Source organism: Acipenser ruthenus, chromosome 7, assembly GCF_902713425.1.
Source record: "Acipenser ruthenus chromosome 7, fAciRut3.2 maternal haplotype, whole genome shotgun sequence".
Classification (NCBI taxonomy): domain Eukaryota; kingdom Metazoa; phylum Chordata; class Actinopteri; order Acipenseriformes; family Acipenseridae; genus Acipenser; species Acipenser ruthenus.
In genome coordinates, this window is record NC_081195.1 from 6,377,886 (window position 1) to 6,402,209 (window position 24,324).

General features: G+C 41.6%; 1 protein-coding gene across 8 annotated transcripts in view; it reads left to right on the plus strand.

The window, feature by feature from the left end:
• LOC117415855 (C-terminal-binding protein 2-like) overlaps positions 1–24,324 on the plus strand; it is a 90,083-nt gene that overhangs the window by 45,351 nt on the left and 20,408 nt on the right. For 3 of the 8 annotated variants that reach the window (XM_059026220.1, XM_034026732.3, XM_034026733.3), the window contains exons 1-2: positions 1,840–2,066; positions 2,360–4,167. The exons of 2 other annotated variants lie outside the window; for them this stretch is intronic. In XM_059026220.1, the coding sequence (XP_058882203.1) occupies positions 1,855–2,066; positions 2,360–4,167 (2,020 nt within the window). In that variant the 5' untranslated portion in view covers positions 1,840–1,854. Of the gene's footprint in view, positions 1–1,839; positions 4,168–20,835; positions 21,241–21,271; positions 21,432–24,324 lie in introns of those variants that run through there. 3 more of the 8 variants (XM_034026731.3, XM_059026222.1, XM_034026737.3) reach the window with 3 other exon arrangements.

A 24,324-nucleotide genomic window follows, 5' to 3' on the forward strand; every position in this document is an offset into this window, starting at 1 on the left:
CAAGCACTGTGTTATATAGTACAATTTCCCCCCTCTTACATAATGTGTCTCTCCTCTATAGTTGTGTGAATAATTCCTAATAGTAAACCTACAGACTCAGGGGAGTCTTACTCGTGCTGTGATAAGTGCAATCAGTTCAGAGTACATTTAACAGGGACCTGATTGCTGGCAACTGGTCATGTCAATAATATACCTCAAAAAGGGTAGTTCTGAAATCCAGGTCCTTACATACTTGCCAACATTTGGAAACTGTTCAGCGGGACACTCGTATGGGGGAGGGGTCATACCCAAAAAAACACTCATTATCATATAATAGACGTATCCCCCCTAACTCAACACGACACGACCATCGTGACAGTAAAAATAGACATAATGAAGCGTTCTTACCTTTGTATAACTTGATCAGCAGATGTGTCAGCCGCACGAAGAGCACAGTGTGTGGTTTTCACAAACTCTACTGTGCAGAATAAATGATTTATTTTTTCAATGGGTAAATATCGGGACTTTATTCCTATGCATCGGGACGCAGGACATTTGCTAGAAAATCGGGACGGTCCTGACCATACAGGGACTGTTGGCATGTATGTCCTTATACTATCAAAGTATAGCCCTGTGCTCACATTTGCTAGGGCTGTACAGTACATCCAGCACTGTTCGAGTAGAGTACCTGGACCTGATTAACCAAGCTCCCTTATTTCCCCGTTCTGTGACCCGTCACAGTTCTCTTTTTTTTTTTTTTAATTTAGTCGTTGCCAATTATTTTTATTATTTTCTTCCAATTTGGAATGGCCAATTATTTATTAGGGTCGGCTCACCGCTACCACCCCTGCACTCGGGAGGGCGAAGATGAACACACACTGTCCTCCGAAGCGTGTGCCGTCAAGCCGACCCCTTTTTTTTCACACTGCAGACTCACCATCCAGCCACCCAAGAGCTACAGCGTCGGAGGACAACGCAGCTCTCGGGCAGCTACAGGCAAGCCCGCAGGCGCCCGGCCAGACTACAGGGGTCGCTAGTGCGCAGTGAGCCGAGGACACCCTAACCGACCTAACCCTCCCTCCCCCTGGGCGACGCTCGGCCAATTGTGCGCCGCACCTTGGGAGCTCCCGTCCTCGATTGGCAAAGGAATAGCCTGGATTCGAACTCGCGACTTGCAGGCTATAGAGCGCATCCTGCACTCACGTGGAGCGCCTTTACTGGATGCAACACTCGGGAGCCCCCCCGTACACAGTTCTTAAAGCCGTAAATTCCAGATTACATTTTAGTAATTTCTCTTTCAGAGATAATGGAAGGATTTGGGTACAATGTCCTGATAATAGCAGGCTAGCCCAATCTATTCTGAGAAAGTTTATTCGGGGATGGTGAATGGTTTAAACTTTAGATGCCCAAAGCATGTTGAAAAAAGAAAAACAAAACAAATGATGTGAATGCTCCTCTTTTTGGTGTGCCTTTCTAGTAATATATTCTTCTGAAACCTGTGCACATAAATGTGTTTTGACATCTTTTATTGCAGCTTGCCAGCTTACATTTGTACCATGTCTTTCGGCTCTGTGTTCAGTGGATTAGCTTTCAATCAAGGTGGATTTAAAATGTGCTGACACTGACCAATTCTTGTGCAGTCTTTTATTAATTTCCTGAATACTTATCGGTCTCTCCCTCTCTGTCTTTAATTGCGTCCTCTTCCTTTTTAAAACACACACCATTGAAGCTCAAAGATGACGATATGGAATTGCTATTGCTAAAATTGCGTTGTATGGAAGCGGGGGGGGAGGGGGTGTTTGAGATCAGATGGGTGACAGCATTAGCATTACGCTTTATCTGGCTCAAGTGATGTCACAGGGAGCAGAAGAATTAATGAGGTTTTATTTAGCCCATAATCCCTCATACCAATTGCCCAAGCGAGAAAAATGTCCCAGAACGGGGGAAGGCAAAACCTCAGGATTAAAGTGTTGCAGCCCACTCCCTCCCCTCCCCTTTTTTATTTTTTGTTCCCTCAAGCTTCAAGCCAAAAACAAAAGGAGACCATGTCATGCTGACCACCATGAAGTAGTAAGGCCGGATTTAAGGTGCGTTGTGTGTGAGTATGTGTGGTGTTCTGTTTCCCCCTCACCATCTACTAATATTTCCAGGAAATGAATAATTCAAGGATTGCCTGGTAACAGGGAGATACTCAATAGCACCGCCTCTGGATAATTAAAAAAAAGCCTGGAGATCAGGTGAAACAGTACCTCAATCTTCCACTTTTTTTCCTCTGTCCTTTTCTTTTGATGTAACTGTAACAGAAGACTTGAAAGAAAACACCCTGCTCTTTTTTTCTCTTTAAAGCTGTGTTCTTTTTCTCTCCAATGCCTGTTTCCAGTCAGCAATCCACAAGTATCGGGCGCTCTCAGAGCTGGGACGCTGCTGGATGGTATGAGGGGAATTGGGAAGGGGAAAACAGCTACCAGTACCACCCCAGGGCACCAAGACGGAGAAACTCTTTGACGTACGGGGGAGACGGTGGTGGAGGCTGGGACGAGCCGCACCCAGAGTTACGGTGGAACGAACTCCATCTCAAGAGGGAACCCTATTCCTACCACGACTCTTTGTACGACCAGGGCTACCCTGAGAGGCATGAGCACCGGCCTGTGAGAAAGAGCTCAGTCCCGGATCTGAAAAGCTACTACGAGAGGCAGGCAGACGCTGCCATGACGGGAAGGGGCTCCTTGCCTCCTCAGGATTACTACCACCACGACCCTGCAATAGCAGCCCGGCCACCTGAAGATCCTCGAGGCTGTTATAAGGGGGAGCAGCAAATGCTTAGCAGATCAGCTGCGCATTATGGGATAACCAGTGGAGGACGACCAACTTGGGATCAAGGACAATCCAGGCCTCCTCCCCCACCCCCAACGGCTCAGGAGATGAGCCGAGTGTACAGGGAATCTGCTGCCTCTAAGATGATATCAGACGGGCAGCGCGTACGGAGCAGGGACCCTTCTCTTAGCAGGTACGGAGTAGAAACAGCAATTCCTAGGTACGGGGCCGAACCACCCCCTATGAGCGGCGGCTCTGTCTACAACGATGTCAATGGCCGTCCCTTGGACCCCCGGCAAGCCACAGCCACCTCCTTGGTGGTTGATCCAGCCACCCAGGCTATGGACGGCAACCCGGAGAACCATCACCGTGGGCTTGGGATGAGGCAGGAGGGTGCCAACTCTTACAGCTCAGCAACCGGGCAGAAAATGGCCTACGATGGTTACGATGGCAGTGCCGCCACTATTAACCCAATGGGACTTGCTCAACATCCGCCACAGTCCGCCACATTGGGGGAGTTGAAGAAAAACATGGATTCGGATTTCCTTGCTCTGCTGCGGGCCGAGGGCCTCTCAGAGAGCACCATTAGCGCCCTCCTCCAGCAGGGCTTCGACTCGGCCAGCCTCCTGGCTATGATGGAGGAGAATGATGTGCGTTCGGTGGCGCCCAACCTCGGGCAGGTCCGCGTATTGTCCCGCGTGGCTCTCAACTACAAGATGGAGCTGCAGCGGCAGCACGAGGCTCCAGTCAGCGCACATCAACATCTGCGGACCCGATCCAACAGCTTCAACCACCGCAACGACCTCTACCAGCAGCAACAGCAGCAGCAGCAAAACATGGACCCCAGCGCCCTGCAGCAGCCGCCCATCTCCATGCAGCCTGCCTCGTCCAGGATGGGGGAGGTCATTGGCAGGAGGCCCTCCAGTGCCCCAACTCAGCACCTGCTGGAAACCGCCACCTATGGCCCTGGGATAGGGGCGCGCTCTCCTGCGGGCTTCCCTGCCAGTCCTGGCAGCTACAATAAACCTGTCTCCCAGAACCACCCCATGTCAGCCTATTCTGCCAACTCCGGGATCGCCATGACCACCACGCAGCATCCCAACTTTCTGAGCTCGGCCCCAAAGACGGCGTACTCCACTACCTACACCATACCCATGGAGCTCATGAAGCGAGACCGCAGCCTGTCGGCCATGTCGCCCATGCACAGCCCACACTGCAGCCCCCAGCTCCTCCGCAAGGGGTCCCAGCAGGAGGCCTCTCTGATGCACAGCGGCTCCACGCTCCAGGCGCAAAACGTTAATGCTGCCAACCAGAAGCTCACCCGGCGCACAGGGCCGCCAGTCATCATCTCCACAATGGCGTCGCCTGACTCAAGTAATTTGCTGTTTTAAGCTCTTCTGTCCCCTTGGTCTTTTTTTTGTGTTCTGTGCTTGATTGTGGTTTTGCACTCTTCTCCTCTGTCCCAAATGTCTGTATTTCTGGTACAGATATTTACATATGAAAAGCAATTACTTTAACTTAGTGGTGCTTTGCTTCACTGTATCCATGGAGAAAAACAAGGTCTTGTTGTATTGTTTTACTATTCCATCATCAGCCACCTCAAAACTAAAATATTTCTATACTTCACTGCGCAGACTTTGGGTGTTAATTTTCTAGCCAATCCGGAAGTAATTGAATCTTCAGCTGCTCTGCATATAACTGCTCACAACACCTGTAAAAGTATTAAGTACAGTGTTGTGCCTAATTTTGCATTATTTTGAGATGTGTTTTGATGTTTTAAAAATACATTGCATTTATAATACCGAATGTTCATATTTTAAAAATACATTAATAATAGAGTAATCACACGGACAAAATGGAATGAACTGACCCATGCACGTATCTCAAAATAATGCAGCATGCAAACAGCGTTTGGTACCTAAACACCAATCAATGGAATAAAATGGTTAAATAATACTTTAGTGTGCGGTGTTTGCCTACATGTCTGACCATGATTGGTAGGCATGGGGTTTGTTGTATCTTAATATAAAATAAACTTGATTATACTGCATTTGTATTTTTAGCAGTATTGGCAATTAAAAGTATGTCTCTGCGATGAATATTTTTTTTTGTCCACAACGATGTCAGTGGCCGTCCATATGGAAATTATTATCGATATCATTACACGATATCATATCAGTATGTCGATATTGGTGCCCATCAATCACTGTTATTTACTGCTTGAGACAGTACCTCTGTCTATATTACATGCTGTGACACTTATTCTGGTCTCTCTTATTGTTTTATTATTCACCTCAGCTGTCTCCATAGACTGCATTCTCTTGGCCTCGTTGTGTATTTGAATGTAAATGTAATCTCCTTTAAAAAATAATTATTTGTGCAAATATTCCAGTCCCTATTATTATATAGCTATGTTTCAAATGAAAGCGACCTTAATATAAAGACGAGCTGTCTATTAGATCAGTTTTGGCAAGTGCCTGTGGTATTGTTTCATATTAATCAAAATTCCTATCTTTTTTTATTACGACAAATGGTCCCTAGTATATTGATTTTACAATGTAGCTGTTCATGAAAACCTATTGTGACGATGCATAGAACTACTTAAAAAACAAATACTGAAAATAATTTTCACACACCACAGCTGGATATATGTGAGCTCATTTTCAGTTTGGACTTTACCACTATGGTATTAGTTACCGTCCAAAGTGACATATTTGTTACAGTAAAGTGACCCCTCCCCTTCCATGGTTAATTTAGCAAGCAAGGTGGCCTGACCTGTAAACTGAGTTTTTTCCAATGCACAATAATAAATACAGTGACACTGCCCAATCAAAGACGAAGCACAGTGTTTGGGTGACGTTGTTTTGCCTTTGTGAGTTTGCTGCCTGTACCATTAATATTGTTTTAAGTCTATATTGCCAATGTTGTCAAGTCATGGCTTTCTTTCTGCATATGCAAAGGTTTCATGCTATAGGTAGCTAAGATTGGTATCTTATCTATTTTGTGTAGTTCTCTTTTAATTTGCTAATCGGGTGACCCCTCGTCCCCCTGTCTGCTTCTTCTCCAGCATATTGTAGCTCCGTTTAGGTAGCCTGTCTTGGCCAGCAGCCTAATTCAGTGGCTCACAAACAGTTGACTGCAAAAGCAACCGCTTCCAAGCAAACTTCACTTGTGAACAAAGGAATAAGGCTTTCTGAAGGGACTGATGCTGTTCAATAATTAAGCACCAGCTGTAGTAAAACAAGCAACAAACACTTCCAAACGTTTGACAGTTTTCTTATTTTCTGAGTGACCACCTGACCTTTGACTGTCACGGCTGGTTTCACTGACCCCTATTTAGCAGTGATCAAGGACTACCTTACCTCAGGGAACAATAGGTAGTTCTAGATTACTGCATAAATAAACACAATTACATGGACATAAAAAGGTGTCTCAATAAAACAAAAGAAACTGTTCTACAATAACTAATACAGGTCTGTATTATATTGTATATGCACACCTGTCAACTTTTGAAAATACAAAATCAGGAGGGAGGGGGTGTGCAATCCGTAGAGCGGCGGAGGGGGTGGGGGGGGTTGAGGTGCGTGGCTAAGTATGTGAACTTACCTCGCACACTGAATTCATGCCTGCCACAGGGCTCCTTGGGGTCCTAAATCCTGCTATTATAGATGGGGATTGCAGTAAGCACACACCGGCCATTACTTTTGCAAACATTAAAGGTTTGCTGACATAAGGGGGTTTAATAGTACAGTTTTGAGGAAAATACAGGAGAAAATCTGTCCCGGGAGATGTCCGGGAGAAGTGTCCAAAATACGGGAGAGTTGACAGGTCTGTATATGTCTTAGAGACACACTCCAGTTATGTCTGTCATTTCCAAATGATCTTAACCGGCACCTCCTAGCTCTTGTAAAGTATGTGTTGGGGTGTATCAGATTTTATATTGCGGAATTGAAACTGATCGCTGTGATGTTCCTGTAAGCTGCTTCGAGCCTAAATTATGGTTGGTGTGTTTCAGGTTGTTTTATCTGTCTGTGTGAGGAGTGAGCTTGCATGTGCGCTGTTTAGGCTTATCTGTGACCGTATTCATATCAATGTGGTACATTCTCATATCACATCCATTGCTATACATTTGAACCATAGATTGTTTCAGTATCGTTCTAAGACTTGCATTACAAAAAAAAACGTTTAATATGCAAGAACAAAACATGTGTGGCTGTAGCGTTCAAACTGATGCCAATGGGCTGCTTGTGACAAAACAGATTTTCAATAAATAAAAATACCTTGCGTTACTGGTACAAATGTGTAAGTGTTTGTACAATAATACTGCAGGCATCTTAAAAGATTACATTCAGTAATCATTTCCTGTGATATACTACTGGGACATTTCTGTCACATGACTCTTATCTTAACCCTCTTCACAACCTTCCCAGACTGGTGCAAGAAATAACTTCCCCAAGCTGTGACGTTGCACCTGAGCAGTTCTGAATTATTCAGGACTGATTGATTTACCCAGGGTATTGTGAACTTCATGCGCAATGGTTTGTTGTGTGACATCAGTATCAAAGCTGATGTTGAAAATTCAGTTTTATATAAGGGTGGTTATTATAAACGTTACACTTCAGGATGTGTAGTTGAGAGAGAGCTGCTCACAGAATCCGGAGGAGCATTGACTTTTGAAGGAACGTAATGTTTTGTTGCCCACTGTGAATGTTTATAAAGCGAGCTGGAGCAGGTGTGTGGCAGGGATTATACACATGAGGGCTATATATACACAAACACATTGGCGTCTTGGCAGATTCTCAGAAAAACATGTTTTGTGACTGTGGACATTTGTGCTTTTCCCCAAAATAATGTCCTATGAATGTACTGTTGTTGTTATTTCCTGAACACTGTGTACTTTCACAACCTCTCAGTTCCGCTAACACCTAGCAACCAATTATATATAATGTATAACATGATTAAAATGTACTCACCTAATCAATTGAATATAAACGAATGAATCTACCAGAGCAACCTTACTTTATGTGTGCATGTAAACATAAAAAAACAAACAACGAAGGATAGTTTTCATCTTGACTTTTTTTTTGTTTTTTTGTTGCCTCTGCTTGTGCGGAACCTGTTTCATTTTCACCAAGGTCGTGTGCCTCGTTTTTCAAGTTAAACATCCTTTCAGCACAACAAACTCATTTGCATGAGCCTGACATTTGTTGCTTCAGTAATTTCATCTGATAATGGCCAGCTTGCAAAGCAGATCTCAAAGCATATTCCTTAATTGTGTGTTGCTAGGCAACCTGGGTTTTGGTGGTAATCACAGAAAGATTATCTTCTCATTTAAGTAGTGGGAAAAGGTTTAGCAGAAGTGGGGACCTGTGGAAATGTGTTTAAATTTGCATTGTGTTCAGGTATCTACTTGTTTAGGGAGGACAGAGTTAGGTGATAAAATATTGAAGGAGCTGCATTGACGTGGCAGGGTGTGGGAAGAGTTGACCTAGAAATCTCTTGGTTTGGGATGCGTTGGGCTGTTAATTTGGATTCTGTTTTCAAATGGACTAATAATTCAGTTTGAAAATAAATTTTCTTTGAACTTCTTTTTTTAAATCTTTTTTGAAATATCTCCCTTTGAAATTCCCCAATATAACACTGTAATCATGAGGCATTCAAATACTGTGCTATCTTGTAATGATAATGCAAATACAAGCAAAATTGCATTATGGGGATAATGGGAGCCATTGTCATACTGCCTCATAATTAGTTTTCCTTGCTTTTAAAGGATTCAATTATACTGAGTTATCACTGTGATAGGCACGGAGAAGGCATTAGATCACAGTTCCCTAACATGACCGTTTTTAGCAGTTTTGTCAATCACTATAACAGAAACTTTAACACTATTACTTGACACAGTTTATTTTCAAACCACACTGGCATGTGGCTTGTTTGTATTTTGCTTGCTTAGCAGAAGTACAGTCATTTTTATCTTGCCACATCTGATTCCTTGGTTTTAAGTTTCTGAATGGTTAAGTGCTGTTATATTTTAAAGGCCATGCCACTGTACATACAGGACACATTTGTGTCAAAAGAACAGCTGTTCTATAGTATATGCTTAAAAAAGGTGGTCAAGCTCATCTCATTCTCCTCCTGGTCTCCGGTGATTGCATACGAGTGTGAAGCTCATTAATGTTATTATTAAAGGGCTGAGTTTGAAATCATTGGCTTCAGTTCATCTAATCTCATTTTTGTATGTGTGGGTTTACATGGGCTATGGACGTGTCATTGAGATGCACAAGGATCAGCACAGGTAAGTATCACGAGAAGCATAGTTATACCAAATATTACTTTACAACTGCTTCTACTAATCACTGCATGTTGAATTAATTACTAGAAAGTCAAAAAGTGTTTTGAACCACAGCAATAATACCCCTGACCCTCTTTAGAAAATGCAGCATTACTGTGTTATGTACGGGTACATCTGCACTACAGCTTACCGGAAGGATACAGCATTTTTGCAAGTTATGCCTTCGGTACTGTAGTCCATATTAGCTTTGAGGGTTTTTTAGTCTCCCAGATCGCCAAGCTGGTACTTCATTAATTAATTAATAAATATGAAACACTGCTCCTATTCACCCAACTTTTGAAGTGCCACGTCAGATGTGAAGTATCATTTTTTTTATTTTTTTTTTTATTTAGTCGTCGCCAATTATTATTATTTTTATCCCGGTTCACCGCTGCAACCCCCCGGTGACTCAGGGAACGGAGGCTTAATTGTATTATTACTTGTACTGTGATACTTGAAATGTATTTGCTTACGATTGTAAGTCGCCCTGGATAAGGGCGTCTGCTAAGAAATAAATAATAATAATAATAACATGCGTCCTCCGGAACGTGTTCCTGCCAATCCGTCAATTTTCGCACTGCGGATCCACAGTGAAGCCACCAGACCTATAGTGCCGGAGGACAACACAGATCTGAATGGCTCCACTGCAGACCCACAGGCGCCCTATCAGCCACAGGGGTCGCTGGTACACGGTCCTGCAGACCTAAGCCCTCCCTACCCGGGCGGCACTCAGCCAACTATGCGCCGCCCTCTAGGAACCCCCGGTCACAGTCGGCAATGACATAACCTGGATTCGAACCTGCGATTTCCAGGCTATAGGGCGCATCCTGCACTCCACACGGAGCGCCTTTACTGGATGTGCCACTCGAGAGACCCATGAAGTATAATTTTTGACAAAAAAATAGTTTCCCCCTGCCTGTGCGTGTTTCAGGGAGGTGGGGCAGGCTTCTCCTACCCAGATGTCTTTCTCTGCAACTAGGCAGAGTATTTTTAATCCGATGTTAGCTAAATATGACAAAGACTGCTTGGGCTTTCATGCATTCAGGATATTAGACTTAAGGAGAGTACAGCATGAGGTTACTGCCAGTTTGGCATGCAACAAGCAAACAGATTCCAGCATTGTGTTTGGTACGTGTCTCTTAAACCTTAAAGAACGGAGCAAAAGCGAAAGAAACTTTGAAAAGCTGTGGTGGGATTGTCTGTGGGATGCTAAAGCATCAATCACTGGGTGTAATCCACGGCGATCTATTAATAGCAGCTGTAAAATTGCGATTAAAGAAAATGAAGGTGTGATTTCAAGTGTATCTGTTTGCAAATATATTGCTGTGAAGAGGGATTATTGCAGAGGCATTCTGAAAGACAATCTGGACTGAAAAAGCAGGCATTGCGTGCGTGTGTGTGTGTGTGTGTTAGTGTGTGTGTGCTAGTGTGTGTGTGCGTTTTAAGTATGACTGTATAGCGAGCAAAAAAAGGTTCCACAAGGTGTGGATTCCCAGTAAAAATCAGTGTACAGGTCGAAACCACTGTATGAGTGGCTTGTACCTTCTTCAAAACTGCCTAAACTCCGACTGTCTGACTGTAGAAAAATGTACTGCAAAATTGCTACAATCCCATATCTTAGAGAGTAATAGACTCCAGACTGGAGTGCTTTGTAGTCTCTGTCAACCCACTGAACACACCCAGCTTGATTTGAATTGCACCCTTGTGTGTTCAGTGCAGGGCTCTACATTTAGATTTTTTACTACTGGCCCCTTGGGCCACTGAGGTAGTGTTTTTACTGGCCCGGATACAATTTTAACTGGCCCAATAAGTAGGCTGCAAAACTGTTATCACCCTGCTCAGTAAGTTAATAGCAGAGTAATGTATTAGTTTGTGTGTTGGCGCCATTCAAAAATAAAATAAACAATGTTATGGATTATTTGTTTAACCATTCTGATTTTGTGTATACCATGTTTAAATGGTAATAGCTGATCTATTTTTTAAATCTGGCTTTTTGTACATTTAACATGTACATGACTAGATATAAAAATAAAATAATTAGTTATCATCTGCAATAAATTCACCCGATGTTTAATTTTTAAACTGTTATTGTGTTGTTTTATATACTGTGATTTTTAGCTTCAGAGTTGCTAAGGCGTCAGTAAATTAAAGAAAAAAAACTCCCCGTTTATTTTCACTGTGGAAATCTGGTAATCCTAAACTACATGGAGAGTGCGAGAAACTGAAGTTCTGGTAGAAATTCTGGACAGGGGGTGGGTATGTTTTTAAAAATGGGTTTGTAAAGTCGTTCTTTTCAGCTTTTTGGCACACTGACCCATTTTTCTGCGTTCATAAAACAGAAGCCATGTGGACTATACTGTATACATTGTACAGCTAAAAAATGTTACCGGCCAAGTCGGGCCTGTGGTGCCAAACTACCGGCCAAACTGCGATCTCTACCGCTGCCAGGCCGCCTGGCCATGGTTAATGTCGAACCCTGCAGTGACCCGTGTACTGTACCACTGCAAGCTTTTATAAGGCACCTATGCTCACAAGCATACTGCTTTTTGCTCACAGTACATCTATCGTGATAAAATGCTGATGAAAAAAAAAATAATAATAACTAGATGGTAACTTTACAAGTAAAGTTGTGGGGCTTGCTTTATTGGGAAAGTGGTCAAAGTAGTTGACTTGTGTCAAAAGTCACATTGTTTACTAATTGTCTCATGCTTAGAATGTGCTATAATTTGAAATTTCTCAAAGTTCTATGACAGTTAATTCAACAGTGGGAAGTAGCCTACTGAAAGAAGTTGATACTGTTACTAAAACCTCTTGATTGGAAGATGCCATTCATGTTTTGATTTCACATTTGAATAGCAGAGCAGTAGAGGAAGCTGTCATACCCTCTAACTTTTTGTCTAGCTTGTTGGGAAAGTGGTCAAAATTTCAGTTGTTTACAAAAAGTTAGAGAAAATTTAGTTGATGTGGTTACTAAAAACAGCTGTACCTCTTGATTGGTAAAAGTTATTTCTGTTTTGATTTCAGATTTGAATAGCAGAGAAGTAGAGGAAGATTCCATATGCTCTAACTTTTTGTCTTACTTGTTGGGAAAGTGGTCAAAGTAGCTGATTTGTGTCAAAAGTTACATCGTTTACAGTAAATAGAATCTTGGAAGTCTGGGAGTTTTTAAACAATGCGGAGCTTTAGAATGTTGAAAAACATAAAGTGAATGAAGATGGACAAAAAAAGGACAAAAAGCTTAATGGTTTAAAAAGTATAAAAGATATCAAAAAGTTGTATACAAGCACACTATTCCAGACCGGTCTACACGTTTTAAAGTTTGAACGGCGTTTGTAGCTTAAACGGTGTAAGAGGAGTAGCGTGCCAAAGAAGAAGAAGAAGAAGAATAAGATGAAGTATGTCGAAGATTTAAAGTGGGGACTCTTGCTTCGCAAGCCCCACTAATAAATAAACATATATATATATATACAGTGCCTTGCATAAGTATTCACCCCCCTTGGACTTGTCCACATATTGTAGTGTTACAACCTGGAATTAAAATGGATTTAATACTTGGTAGAAGCACCTTTGGCAGCAATTACAGCTGTGAGTCTTTTTGGGTAAGTCTCTACCAGCTTTGCACATCTGGATCCTGCAATTTTTGTCCATTCTTCTTGGCAAAATTGCTCAAGCTCTGTCAAGTTGGATGGGGACTGTTGGTGAACAGCAATTTTCAAGTCTTGCCACAGATTCTCAATCGGATTGAGGTCTGGGCTTTGACTGGGCCATTCTAAGACATTCAGGTTCTTGTTTTTAAACCACTCCAGAGTAGCTTTGGCTGTGTGTTTAGGGTCATTGTCCTGCTGGAAGGTGAACCTCCGCCCCAGTCCCAGGTCTCTTGCAGACTGAAACAGGTTTTCCTCTAGAATTTCCCTGTATTTGGCTCCATCCATCTTGCCCTCAATCCTGACCAGTTTCCCAGTCCCTGCCGATGAAAAGCATCCCCATAACATGATGCTGCCACCACCATGCTTCACCGTGGGGATGGTGTTCTCAGGGTGATGAGCAGTGTTGGCTTTGCGCCACACATAGCGTTTTGCGCTAAGGCCAAAAAGTTCAGTTTTGGTCTCATCAGACCAGAGAACCTTTTTCCACACATTTGCTGTGTCTCCAACATGCCTTTTGGCAAAATCCAAACAGGATTTGATATGGGTTTTTTTCAGCAATGGCTTTCTTCTAGCCACTCTTCCATAAAGCCCAGCTTTGTGGCGCGTCTGGGTTATAGTTGTCCCACGGATGGTTTCTCCCATTTCAGCTGTGGATCTCTCCAGCTCCTTCAGAGTTACCATTGGCTTCGTGGTTGCTTCTCTGACTAATGCCATCCTTACCTGGTCACTGAGTTTTGGTGGACAGCCTTCTCTAGGCAGAGTCGCGGTTGTGCCATATTCTTTCTATTTTTTAATAATGGATTTAATGGTGCTCCGGGGAATGTTCAAAGTTTGGGATATTTTTTTATAACCCAACCCTGATTGGTGCTTCTCCAGAACTTTATCCCAGACTTGTTTTGATAGCTCCTTGGTCTTCATGGTGCTGTTTGTTTAGATATGCTCTCTAACAAACTCTGGGGCCTTCCAGAAACAGGTGTATTTAATCTGAGATCATGTGACACCTTAATTGCACACAGGTGGACTCCATTCAACTAATTATGTGACTTCTGTAGGCAATTGGTTGCACCAGAGCTTATTTAGGGGTATCACAGCAAAGGGGGTGAATACTTATGCAATCAAGACTTTTCAGTTTTTTATTTGTAAATAATTTTGAAAAATATGTAGATTTTTTTCTCCACTTCGACATTATGGACTATTTTGTGTAGATCAATGACAAAAAATCCTAATTAAATCCATTTTAATTCCAGGTTGTAACATTACAAAATGTGGAAAAGTCCAAGGGGGGTGAATACTTATGCAAGGCACTGTATGTGTATATATATATATAAATATATATATATATATATATATATATATATATATATATATATATATATATATATATATATATATATGTATGCATATGCATATATATAAACTTTTCTTTGTTGGTAAATGTAAATCAGGAGCTGTCCTTTCATCACAGCTCTCCCTATCTCCTTTTGTCTCTCATCTCATTTATTTTGCCAGGCAGGTCAGTTTGAATTATTCATCGGTGGAAAATGAAAACCTAGCGGATATTGAATTGCAATTTTGAAGTGTCTGGGTCAACCCTGTGTGCCTGCAATTGAACAGAAAGACAGTTAAAGGAGATATCTCTTCTGGATTCATTTTGATTCATCTTTTTTTTTTTTTTTACTTGTATTTGATTTTATTTTTTAAAACCAAAGCTTTCATATTTACAAAGGAATACTGTTTAATAAGTATACTGTTCAATAAGGTGCTTATAACATAGCACAGATGTGGCTTCATAGTTACCTGTCAAAGCTAACCTCAAAAATAGTATTGAGATTTATTCTATGAAACGTTTTTTGCTAAGGGGCTTTGAGCTGATTCCAGAGCTGGGGGGTTCGGGGGGCTCAGTTGTACTAGATAGCGCTGACTCTGACCCCTCTACAGAGCCATCCTTTGAGTTTTATTTTCTGCCAATTGTGACCCTACAAAGATCAAAGAAATAAAAAAACGGTGTCCTTCTTTTACCCAGAGAAAAACAAATATGAAAAGTTAAGAATGAGAGGAGTCCAGTCAGCCTGTAGATAATCAGTATCTTAGTAACCCCTAAGGATAAGGTGAAAGACTTATTGAAGAACCAATAGGTAACAATATGAACTGTATTCAAGTTACATATATATATATATATATATATATATATATATATATATATATATATCTCAGTGTGTTCTGCTTGCTTGGCAGCCTGACAGTACCAGACATGTTTGAGCTCACAGTCTGTGGGTCTTTTTCTGCATACCATGAATGCAATGGCTAATAGTCTGAAGCACAAATTACACTGGCATTCTTTTGATGTCATGTGCTGCAGCCATACCAACTAAGTACTGTATATCTGTGCAAAAAGGGAGAACACAATAATTGTTTCATTTCCCTTTCAGGAATTTTTGGCATGCATGCATGTTTACGTTTTAACAATGGTGTCTTTTACCGTTTAAACCTAAAGAATATTAGGCATTTGTTTAAATAAAGTAGTGATGCATAAAATATTATTTCTATTAGTGAGTGGTGCATCATTATTAGTATTATTATTATATCATTTTTTTTTTTTACTATTATGTCACCTTTTACATTTACTTCTAAAGAAATTCTTCCAAAAGGTACTTCTTCTGATAGTCCTTGTCAAAAGCCTACAGTAGCTAACGTAGTTAACCCTAATAAACACAGGAGTGGTTTTATGTTGGGGATTATCCAACTAAAAAAAAAAAAAAAAAAAATACATAGATGCTGTTTGCTCACTGGAGTGCAGTAATGATTACCTGTGTACAATCTGGTAGCATTTTCCAGTGTGTTTAGCCAAAGTAAAGACGTTTTAATAATTGTTCTTCACAAGTTCCCAGCGACTGTGCTGGGCCGGGTTTGACAAAACATGGGTGGAGGCGGACGACTGTAACAGTACTACAGAGGGACTTAACATTTCCACATCTAACATTTCCACATCTTCTGTTTAAACTTTCATTACGAAAAAAACAAGTGTGAGCTGGAGTGAAGAAAATCCCATTTGAAGCTGATCAGTTACACGAATTGAATCCATTCTGTAATTCACCAAAAAGTGTTCATCTCAACTCCCGTAGCCTCTCCACTAATCTTTCTAGAGCTTGCAATTTAATTGGAGAAGACGGCTCTTCGTCTGTTATCTGGGTATAGTATTATTTTCAGTCATTTAGCAGAAATCCTTTTGCAGTTACTAATAACCTCCTCACGGTGCTCTTACAATGACAGGGCGATAATCAGATTCAGTTGAAAGATGTACCAAAGTTACATGCAACCCCAGTAGTCTCTGCGTAGACAGTACTGTTCTGTAGTTTCAGAAACACTATTTTGATTAAAAAGCATGAAATCAGATTTTCAGGCTAAAAGCAGTAGCCATGCAGCAACTGGCACTCCGCTGCTTTATGAATACAGTCTCTTAATCTTTTCTTGTCTGGAACCACATCCAGTAATGGAGATATTTTTAGTGCAGCACAGTGACGACATCTAAAGGTGAAATAGCTAGATAAGGGCCATTCTTCTTTGTGCATAGTATTAGTTTTGGAATAGTTTCCCAGAAGTTACACTTTTTTTCTGTGCTTTACTTTTACTGTGTTGTGTGCCTGTTGTGTTTTCTGTGTTTCTAATGAAAACGAACAGCAGGAGTTTATTCTTCCACATTTAACTACTTTGACTGACTCCGTAAAACAACGTCTTGTTTATGCCCAAAACTGCTTGGAATTGCTTTTGGACACGTATTGGAAAATAAATGTAGTGGCCGCCAAAAAATCAAAAACCCTGAAACTTACAAATAATTGTTTAGAATTTTCAAGTCAAACATTATAAAACAATCCCCCCCCCCCCCCACACACAAAGAAAAGTCTTAATAAGACACACATGGCTCTGAGCTGTCAAGTTAAGTGGCCCACAATTTGCTCATTCGTCTAGGAATAGTGCACACCAATATATACAATAAAACTAGTCTTAATTAAACACACCTGGTGCTAGACTGTTTCTTAAAGCTACAGGATATAAAGTGGCTTTATAAACCAGCCTTGCCCCTTCTTGGTCTCCTGATCATCAAATACATCAAAGCCAGAACAAATATAGTTACCTTCACAGCACTGGGGAAAAAAAAACACATTCATTTGTGAACAATCTATGTGCAAGTACTGAGGTGGTTCTGTCATTCCTCACTAAACAAACGGGCTTGTGATTTTTTACTTTTGGAGGACCAGCTGTTTTTGCTGTTGTAATATGTTCGACAAAATGGAAGATGCTTTTTCCCCTTGACCTTTGTGCTGTATCTTGTATTTTGCAGAATTAAGAGCTTGCCAGAGGGTATCCTATCCCCTTCCTGCCAACATTCAGTTAACGCTGTACTTTCAGTCTTCAAGGATTTGTGGAAAGAAAAGTGAAAACTGAGGGCATTTTATTAACATTACAGTAGGGTGTGCAGATGAATCATCTCTAGGCTGCTATAAAGTTGCTCTTGAATTTTTTTTTTTGTGTTATTCAACATGCAATGTATTTATTTTAATGTAAGTGGTCTACCACTGTACCCTAATGGATTTCTGTTGAATGAAAGGCTTGCCCCTTAAAGGATTAAACAGAATATCTGCAGGAGGGAACCCGAATGGGTTAATGCCTTTCCTTTTTGTATCAGAGCAGTGGGGGATGGGCATCAGTCCTTCTGAGTATGGCATGTATGTACACTCGCCACCAAACAAACATGGGCGGGCTGGCATATTTCATACCAGATGGCTCTTGTCACACAGAGAGAGAAAGTTCCAGAAACAGAACGAGCACCACCCACTAAGACCCCACGTCTGCAGTGGAGCTTTTCTTGCGGCATTTTGCCGGTTTATGATTTGTTGAGGTAATTCCCTTATTTATGCACGTTCTGTAGCCCTCTGGGGTTAGGGTATAGCAGCCTTTTGTTTTATTAGAGGACTAGTGGTAGAATGTATTTTTTATTGATATTAATAATAGTCTGTCACTCTGCACATTTCATCGTTTTTTTAATATATTCTTCTATGGAAATTAAGTGTTTAGATGAGCCTCTGGTGCCTTTCAAATCGCAACAGTTCCCTGTAACCCACTCTTTTTTTTTTTTTTAAAAGGTTTAAATCTGTATCGATTTGGTTTTGATAATTGGCCTTTAAAGGAAATGATGTAAATATAGACATGGTTTATTTGCATTAGTGGCTGCCAGCACAGGTGCAACTCAGTAGGGCAAGCAGTAAAAACAATGAGTGCCCCATAGATAAATATAGAGTCAATAAAATAACAGATTCGCTTCTTTTCTGCCCAGGAAAATCATGCTGTGATTTTGTATCGCGTATCTCTTTCCCAGTTGTGCAGCTGGGTTGGACAGAGTACATGAAGATGGAGCACCTGTCTCTGTGAGTGAACAGTGCAGGTTAACTGAGCTCCTGGGCTTTTGTTCCTACCATTAGGCTACATTGCCTCCTGCTGTGTTTCATAGCTTTACTACACAAAAAGAGAAAAAGCATTCGCTTTCAATGGGAACTTACACTAGCCGGCAAGTTGTTTGTTTCATTTGAAGTAAAGAAAGTGATTTGGCAGGCAGAGGGATTTTTTTTTTTTTTTTGGTGAGTTATTTTATTCATACCCAACTGTTACTACGACTGCTGCAACATTACATATACTGAAACAGTATAGCTGATTGTACTGGGTCACTACAAGATCACTGGCATGGCCAAATAGTGTTGCTTACTGTATGTGTAGAAAAAAACATCCAGATGCCAAACTGAAGGACAACATTCATCAAGAGGTGTTAAATCATCAAAAAAAAAACAAAAAAAAACACCTTTTAAGAGACCAGACAGATCTTAGTGTCTACGGCTCGTCATCGCCCCCTGTGATCCACGGTGGTAATTCGTCTGAAACCTCCATCTGTAATGGCCAGTGATGCATAGCTGTTACGAATTGGGGCCCCTGCAGGTGAGGGGAGGTTAAAAGCTCGAGAGCTGCTCTTTGAATAGTGGTTGAGTCGCTTGCCTGCGGTGTGAGGGGTCTCTGATGCAAGCCTCGTCTCTGCTTACACATCGAACACGTTTGATGGTTCTGTAGAAAAAAAGTGACCAGCTGACTACTGTATATCCACCCCCTGCGTGTCAGTGAATACATTTCTAATTGCTACGTAATAATACATTCAGAATATGACTTGAGTTTAACGTGCATGACTGGGCTACGTTGGGTTACATCCCAACACTGTATAGAAAACTATTAGCTGAGTATAACGAACAGTGATTCTCCTTACAGATGTACAGCTGTGTGCGTAATATTCTTAAAAATCAGGGAGAGCAATCTTCTCTCTGGGAACTCTCACTCTGCGTGGCGATACCTCAGAAAACCTTTCATGATAAGTTTGAATTCTTTTTGAAGTTGCTTACAGAACTGTTTACCACCAGTGAAATGGTTTGCTTTTTTTTTTTTTATAGTTTGCGGCATTGAAAGTGCAAGGGGGATCTTTGGATGTTAAATGAACCCCATCTCCTGTTGCTTGAGACAGCTGAGCTGCTGCATATTGATCTGATAGCATTTGCTTTTGATACTTTAAAAAAAATCTGAGTTAAAGCCCCTGTGCTCCCATAGGAGCAGTACAGAAATGAAATGGACCAGAGCCCCAGGATCAATCGATCTCTGTTGAGCAGGGGAACTGGTGGTGACACTTACTTGACATTTCTCTTAAACTCAATGCAGTAATACTGAATCAAGCTGGATACCCTTCTAAAAACCAAAACAGCAGAATGTACGTTGACATGTGCCTGTAACCAGTCATTCTTGGTAATCTTTTAATTCTTCACTTGGTAACTCTTAAAGGCAATCTTAAGTTCTATTGCGCCATGCAAGGCTGCTGCAGCTTGGATTATTATCGGCCACAGTAATGGTGAAACACAATAAATCTCACACCAGAAGAGTGAGCATCCACATCTACAGCTATGGACAAAAGTTTAAAAAAAAATTTAGGATTGAGACATAGTAAAAAATAAGAAAAAACACTATATATGAGCTTGACCTCATAGAGAATGAATACAATCCCCCCCTTTCCCCGAGGAGTCAGAGCAGCATGCTGGGGACTGCAAAGCAGACGGACAGGCAGATGCTGTGGGTGACCCGCAGCTGCTCCGCTTTCAAAAGATGCTGGACCAGGCAATGGAATACAGTAGCCATGTTATGTATGGTGCTAGACAACAGGTACAGCAATGTCTTTTGTGTTAATAAAGACACTTTTTTTTTTGTTGTGGTTGGATTCTGTGGCAATATAGACTTTACATTTTAGCCATCCGTACACTTTGTGATAAATGCATTATTAAGAAAATTCCAAATAGTAATCATATAAGAATTCACCATAGTTCCTTTTTTTTTTTTTTTTAATTTAGTCGTCGCCAATTATTTTCTCCCAATTTTGAATGTCCAGTTATTTTTAGTCTCAGCTCACCGCTACCACTCCTGCGCTGACTCGGGAGGGGCGAAGACGAACACACACTGTCCTCCGAAGCGTGTGCCGTTAGCCGCCTGCTTTTTTGCACACTGCAGGCTCACCATGCAGCCACCCAGAGCTACAGCGTCGGAGGACAACGCAGCTCTGGGCAGCTTACAGGCAAGCCCGTAGGCGCCCGGCCAGACTACAGGGGTCGCTGGTGACCATAGTTCCTTTTAAATTATAACGGAGTATGAGATTTAAATCAGAATTTCATCAGAGAAGACTTAAATGAAAATATACCCTATTGTATATTTATCAGAACATTTTGATAAAAGCATCCCTAATTAACAAGCTATGCAGACCACTGGCAATACAGCAGAATACCTGAGGAACATGGCTGCTTCATCTTTAAACTCAGGGAGTATTTTGTCTGAGGCTTGTTTTAGGGGGATAAAATCAGAATTCTGATGTAAGTTTCATTTTGAAAGGGTGTGAGTGGAAGAGGGAGAAAGGGAGGGAGGGAGAGAGAGAGGGAAAAAGGGGGCTGGCGTTCTTAAAATGCTGCGGAGGCCAGATTATAAAGAAGAAAAAAAAGGCAGGAAAAATGTGCAGTGCATCAGGGAAGGAAATGGAACTGTGACATGTACAAGCCCTTTGGAGAACAGAAGATATTCTGGCTGGCACTCACATGATTTTTTTTTTTTATTATTTAACACAAGGACTGGGAAAGAAGAAAGACTGATTAGTTCAAAAGCTTTAGCCAAGTCAGGAGGGAGTGTTTTAAAGAGTTTGAGATTGAGCTGGATGGAGGGGTCTGCTGGAACAGTCGTAGCAGCGCAGCACGGGCTAATCTTCAGGAGCAGATAAAGGACAAAAGGGTTTTTTTTTCTGTTCCCCGCCACCCTTGATTTTTTTTTTGTTTTGTTTTGCCTTCCTCCTCAAAGGGACGTTTGTCTCGGGATGGTGCAGCTGGAGGAATCGCGACGGCTTGTTTGGAGGTACCTCTCGTAGCCAGAGGGGACTTGTGTGTAAAAAAAAAAAAGGGGGGGGAAGGAGGGGCTTCCCCCAGGCACACTCTGAAAATCTTGTCGTCTCCTTTCGTCCTTTTTTTTCCCTCCTTTTTTTTTTGTTTTGTTTGGCTGACATGTGCGGTTCGTAATCAGAAGAATGTGGAGACAACATTTTCCAGGCAAGGGGGCACATTTCCTGTTTGTTTTCTGATTGTTTAATAAAGTGTGGCGTGGGGTTTTCAACTGTGCTTGTGGCAGCTGCTTTTTTTGGAGAGGGCTGGGGGGGGGGGGGGGGGGGTATTGTGAATTCTTTTTGCCGTAATGGAATAATTCAATAGAGTTCTGCGAGAGCGTGTGTGTGTGTGTGTGTGTGTGTGTGTGTGTAGCTAGTTGATGTACTTTTTTTATATACTGCTCTACTGCAAGGGACTATGTTTTCAATGTTTTCTCTCAAAGCTCTGTAACGTAGGCAGTGGAGATTAATAAGAATTAAATCCAGTGTTATGCTGCTTCTGCTGCTGCTGCCTGCTTTTGTTTCTTCCCTCTGATTTGTAGCGAGCCCGAGCCTCGTTGGTCAGCACAATGGCTGCCATTTAGCAGGGAGCACTCTAATTCTCTAGGCAGGGGTGTCACTGGAGTGGCGCACAACTGAGTGGCAATGGGGGTGGAGCAGTGCAAGGGAGGACAAGCAGGCCTTGTGTGCTTTAGGGGGGGTGGGGGTAGGGGTGGGGACCCGAAACAAAAGAAGCTTATACTATAATATACACTTATACTCTCTGGCAGTAACACTGTGTGTGTGCGTGCGTGTGTGTGTGTGTGTGTGTGTGTTTAGAATGGGGTGGAGCAGGAATTCGATACCTTTTGGGCAGGGTAATATTCTAAGACAGATAAGTTTGAGGAATAAAGGGAGATACAGTTTTAAATAAAAATAAAAAAAGACTTACTGTTTGATTTCCATTACACGAGAGTAGATGTTAAATGCTGATTTGAACTCGGCTCTCGCCAAGATAAGCACCAACTAAGACGTAGCTTTACAGTAAACTAATGTGATCCATATGTGTCTCCATCCATTTACGTTTCCTTCCATATGATGATGTAGATATCCTTCTGTCTGGTGTTAATGGCTGAAGTGTAATGCTGGCTCCAGGGATCAGCTTATTCTGCCTCCCTGGCGCATCAGCAGTTAATCCAGTGCTGTGGTTTACTATACGTTGTAGCGGTAAGATCTGACTAGTTCTTGTGCCCCTCTTCTTTGGAAGCATTAGAAGGTAGAGTATTACAGAGGTAACCAGTAGTTTAAGATTTTAGCTTTCACTTACTGTACGACCCCTGTAAAAGATTACTTTTGATCAGACTCCTACTGTTGCCAAGTTTTTGGGGAACCTATTGGACTGTCCCAACGTTAGAAGCAGCAAAGGCATCTTTAGGTGCATTTTTGTTGCTAGGCAACTGGAAACATGTGTTGTTTCTAAGGGAGAGGCTGGGTTTCTAACCGCAGGAAGGGTTAAGAAAACAGCATGAATAAGGCCACTTTTAACCAGGGTTTAACGTCATTACACTGTGGAACATTTCAATCAGCATTTACTTTTTAATATAATTTTATTGTTCCGTCAGAGTGTAATTTAGCCGGTTTGAACATTATTGATTGTCCTTTACTCTGTAAGTATACTGCGCAAATCCTATTTAACTGTGTTCAAGCTATTACTTTTCTCTTACAAAAACCATAGAGATTCCATAGTGCCTGGAAATGTGGCACTTTCATTTTTACTGCTATCTCAAGAACTGCTTGTCCAGTTGTGCTGGAATTTGATGTGGCAGTTCTTTCTGCAAGGCTTTGAATGTATCAGAATGCTGTTCTAATTTGCAGTTGTGGTGCAGGTTAATGACGGATACAGTATATCTTTAGAACGGCGTGTGTGAATTTTAGGAAACTTTGCATGGAAGTGATTCCCCAGTGAGCTACAGTGTGTGTTCATAATCCAGATGCCAGATTGGCTTATCTACTCATTGCTAGGAAAATTGGCATGGACATTTGATATGGTGAGTAATAAATAACGGACATTTGATATGGTGAGTAATAAATAAAAGTAATGTGTTGTTTATGTACTTGGTGGAGATAAGTTACTGACATGTGTAAAGCACAAGTTGAAGTGTGCATAGTTACCATGGCAAAAAATACACATTTCTAACTTTCTTTCTGAAACTAATTATCCTTTGACTGGTGTTGATGGCTGCACTATTGTAACATCAGGTACACAAATCTAAAGTACGAATGCTGATCATTTATTAACACACATATTGCAGGTTTCAGATCTTTTCAATATTAGAAACGAAATGAAAGAGAGCTGCTGGTAATATTTCATGTAAAACACAAATGTCTTGAGAGCGGGATGGAAATAATTACACAGCCCTGTACTGGCGGTCACAGCTCAGATATTGGAATCAGACCGAGATTGTCTTCTGCCAGAAGGAGTTGAACGTACAAAACTAAACAGAAGAAAGAACTTGGGTTTAACATCCTAGCAGGGATAGAAGTAGGACTCCTACTGCATAGCAGTTTCACCCATTCCAGATTTTACTTTGAGCTTGATTAGCCCCAGTGTATAGGTAACAAGCTGAGGTGTATCTCATTAAACTCGCAGTAAAACCGGGAATTAATCAAACTATCCCTGCATCCTCGGATAGCCCCCCTTTTTTAATTTGTTATGTCTTTATAACAATCAGAATTACCTGCTACTACAGTAGTGAATGGTTTTTAAAATGGTCTCAGTCCTATCTGCAGTACAGTTAACCTTCTCCGAGCGTTGCTATCGGACTTGCAGATTCTTTGATAAAGGTCTTGAATGCATGTACCCTCCTAAGGCAGGATCTCCAAGTCAAAGTCTAAAGACCCTGCCAGCAGGATGCAAGGATATCCCAAAGCAGTTGAAGCATAGAAAGCACTGGGCATTGATCACCATCTTCATAGATGACAGCTTTGTTCTTTTGCAGATACAGCATGGGACAATGTTGCCCTTTCTCTGACCTTCCCATAGTCTCGGGCTAACATCTGGAAAGCAACCCCATCTCTAC